Source organism: Lontra canadensis, unplaced genomic scaffold (genome assembly GCF_010015895.1).
Source record: "Lontra canadensis isolate GAN:19392208 unplaced genomic scaffold, GSC_riverotter_1.0 scaffold13, whole genome shotgun sequence".
In the NCBI taxonomy this organism is placed as follows: domain Eukaryota; kingdom Metazoa; phylum Chordata; class Mammalia; order Carnivora; family Mustelidae; genus Lontra; species Lontra canadensis.
In genome coordinates this window covers 11,061,799-11,064,489 of record NW_022631007.1, presented here as the reverse complement: position 1 = coordinate 11,064,489, position 2,691 = coordinate 11,061,799, and the positions used below count along the sequence as shown (strand labels likewise).

The 2,691-nt window shown below is 59.1% G+C and overlaps 1 protein-coding gene across 1 annotated transcript; it reads right to left on the bottom strand.

Annotated features, from left to right (window-relative positions):
• Positions 1 to 1,070: 1,070 nt before the first annotated feature.
• On the bottom strand, positions 1,071 to 2,253 carry TEX44 (testis expressed 44). The gene has a single exon (XM_032857967.1). It carries the CDS (start codon positions 2,211 to 2,213, stop codon positions 1,071 to 1,073), a length of 1,143 nt encoding a protein of 380 aa, XP_032713858.1. The 5' UTR covers positions 2,214 to 2,253.
• Positions 2,254 to 2,691: the final 438 nt, after the last annotated feature.

Sequence of the window (2,691 nt, the reverse complement as noted above, 5' to 3'; positions counted from 1 at the left end):
CTCCCACTTGCAGACGGCTGAGTGAAGGAAACCACGGCCAGGGCTGAGGCAGGGAGCTGTGCGGGGTGGGACCCGCATTTGGCACTGGGCCAGGGACAGGAGTGGGGTTGATGGGCTGCTCAGCGAGTCACATGACTGGTGTGGCACCATGTCCGGCCAGAGGGCAGGCTAGTGGCTTTCTGAAACAGGTGCTCCCTTTGCCACATAGACATTTATAAAGGAACCTGGGTCTAGGGTGGCCAACTCGTCACAGTCTGCCTGGGATTTTCCTGGTTTTAAATCTGAAAGTCCCACATCCCAGGAAACTTCTCAGTCTCAAGCAAACCGGGATGGTTGACCTAGATCCCTCTTCTGGCTGTGTCCCCTGCCTGCTGGAGGAGAGTCATGGCAGCCAGAATGCGTGAGCTCGGTGAGTACCAGACACCACGTGTTAGGTTCTGCATTGTTTCTCTTGTGTCCCCTGAACATTGTCATGGTGTAGATGACTTATCTACCCTGTTGGATGAGAACCGTTCAGAGGGTGAAGCAACTTGTGCCGGGTCAGTGACAGCACTGGGGTGTGAACGGATATTGGTCTGGCTCTGTCCTCTCAACCCCACTGGGGGGCCCAACCTGCCACACCAGCAGGGCCCCCCAGCCCGCAATGCCAGCAGGCACCCCCTCAGCCGGCCACGCCTCCGGCCCACCACACCAAAAGGCCCTGGGGAAAAGTCAGGTCTCACTTCCTCAGGAACCCACTTATCTGGTTGGAGGTCCAGCCAAGGTCAATGTTTGCAAGTCTGAGGCCCCCACGTCAGGCCCCCCCAGTCCTGCCCCCCAGTCCTGCCAGGCTCTTCTCTTTCTGGACTTCAGCGTCCACCCCCCCACCCCCTCCACCCCAACCCAACAGGACAACCCGAGAAGCCCTCAGGGGTCACCTTTCTGCACTTAGAAAATAAACGATCGCCAGTGCTTTATTGCCCAATATGGGGAGAGCCCGCCAGGGCAGGGGTGGGTGAGGGAGCAGGAACGAGGGAGCCGGGGTTCTCAGGGGCTGCTGAGCCAGTCCTTTAGGGCTCCTTGCATGGAGTCTAGTCAGAGTTTGGACTGGGGTGACTGGGAAGGAAGTGGGCGGTCAGGAACCGCATGGCGGAGCGCATGTGCTCTAGGGTCCTCTGCTCTACCCTCCCCAGCATAAGGGTGACAGAGCGCAGGGCCAGGCTGGGTCCTGCCATCAGCCCAGAGGAGAAGGTTCTCCCCAGGATGCTGGAGACGGAGCGCAGACTGGGCCCAGGGCTGTGCAGCAGGTCAGTCACAGAGCTGTGGCCAGAGGCCAGGAGGGCCGTGGCCATGCCCACAGTGGCCTCAGACCACACTAGGACGTCCGCCAGGGAGCTGATGGACCCCTCACCTCCGCCCAGCAAACTGGTCATGGAGCGCATGTAGGGGTTCTCCTCGCTGGCCATGTAAAGCCTGGGGTCTAGGAACATCCTGCCCAGTGCCACCCCTTGGGGGCCGGGTGAGGGCGGGGCACTGCCTTCTGGGGAAGGAGGCAACTGCAGAGCCTGCAGGTCTTCTGAGCTGTCCTCCAGATCCCCCTCAGTCACTGCCTGGAACCCGGCTCCCGGCAAAGCTTCAGTGTCAACGCTCAAGGCCTCCAGACCATCAGGTCCCTCCTCAACGGTGTCAGTGGTGCTGGTGGCCTGACTGCCATGCGGATAGTCCATGTCTGTTGTGTTCACGAAGGGCTGCGCATCCACAGTCCCGGGAAACTGTACCTCAGCCCCTGGGGCGACTGAAGCTAATTCTTGTTCTCCGCTGGGGACACCTGCCATTTGTGGGGTCTCTTCTTCCATCAGGGAGTCCCATTGGGAGCTCTGAAGACTCTGAGTTACACTCAAATCTTGCCCCAGGTCATCACATGCTGGGTCCTGGGGGACCGTGGACACTGGCAGACTGCTTGAGCCTTCCCTGGGCTCCTGGCTGTGCGTTCCAGCAGCTTCAGGCTTGTCCTCATCCCCAGATGCTGATGTGGGTTTGGAGGTCAATGACTCAATGGAGGCCCGATCTACATCATGCTGTTCAGGGGATGCTCCAGCACCGTCAGCCACAGGGGCCTCTGCAGGGAGGGGGACCTGATTTGCAGACCCCTCTGTGAGGCTGTCTGTGGATCTGCCGTCGCCATGTGTGGGGATGCTGGCAACTCTGGCCTCTTCTGAGGGTCTGCTGGTCATCTAGGCCCTCCGTCACTTGTGCTGTTGAGGGAGTGACCACGGCCCAGCTCTCCTTGTTCGGGTAGTGAGGTCACAGGGAGCTGTAGGCAGCTGGTGATGTCATAGGTAGCTGCACAGCAAGGGTCCTGAGCCTCTGAGTGGCTGCCCCAGTAGGCTGGGTCCACAGGACAATTTATTTACTTATTACAAAGTTCATTTATTTGTGTGTGAGAGAGAGCGAGCGAGCACCAGCATTGGGGAGAAGGAGAAGCAACCTTCCTGCTGAGCAGGGAGCATAATGTGGGGCTCGATCCTAGGACCCTCCAATCATGATCTGAGCCAAAGGCAGACGCTGAACCGACTGAGACACCCAGGGGCCCCACGGGACAATTTATAGCTGAGTTTGCAGGTATATAAGGAGAGAAAGGCAAATGCTTTGGCAAAAGAGCAGAGGTGTGTGTAAAGGGGCAGGTGCTGGTGCCCGGAGCAATCAGGGGAC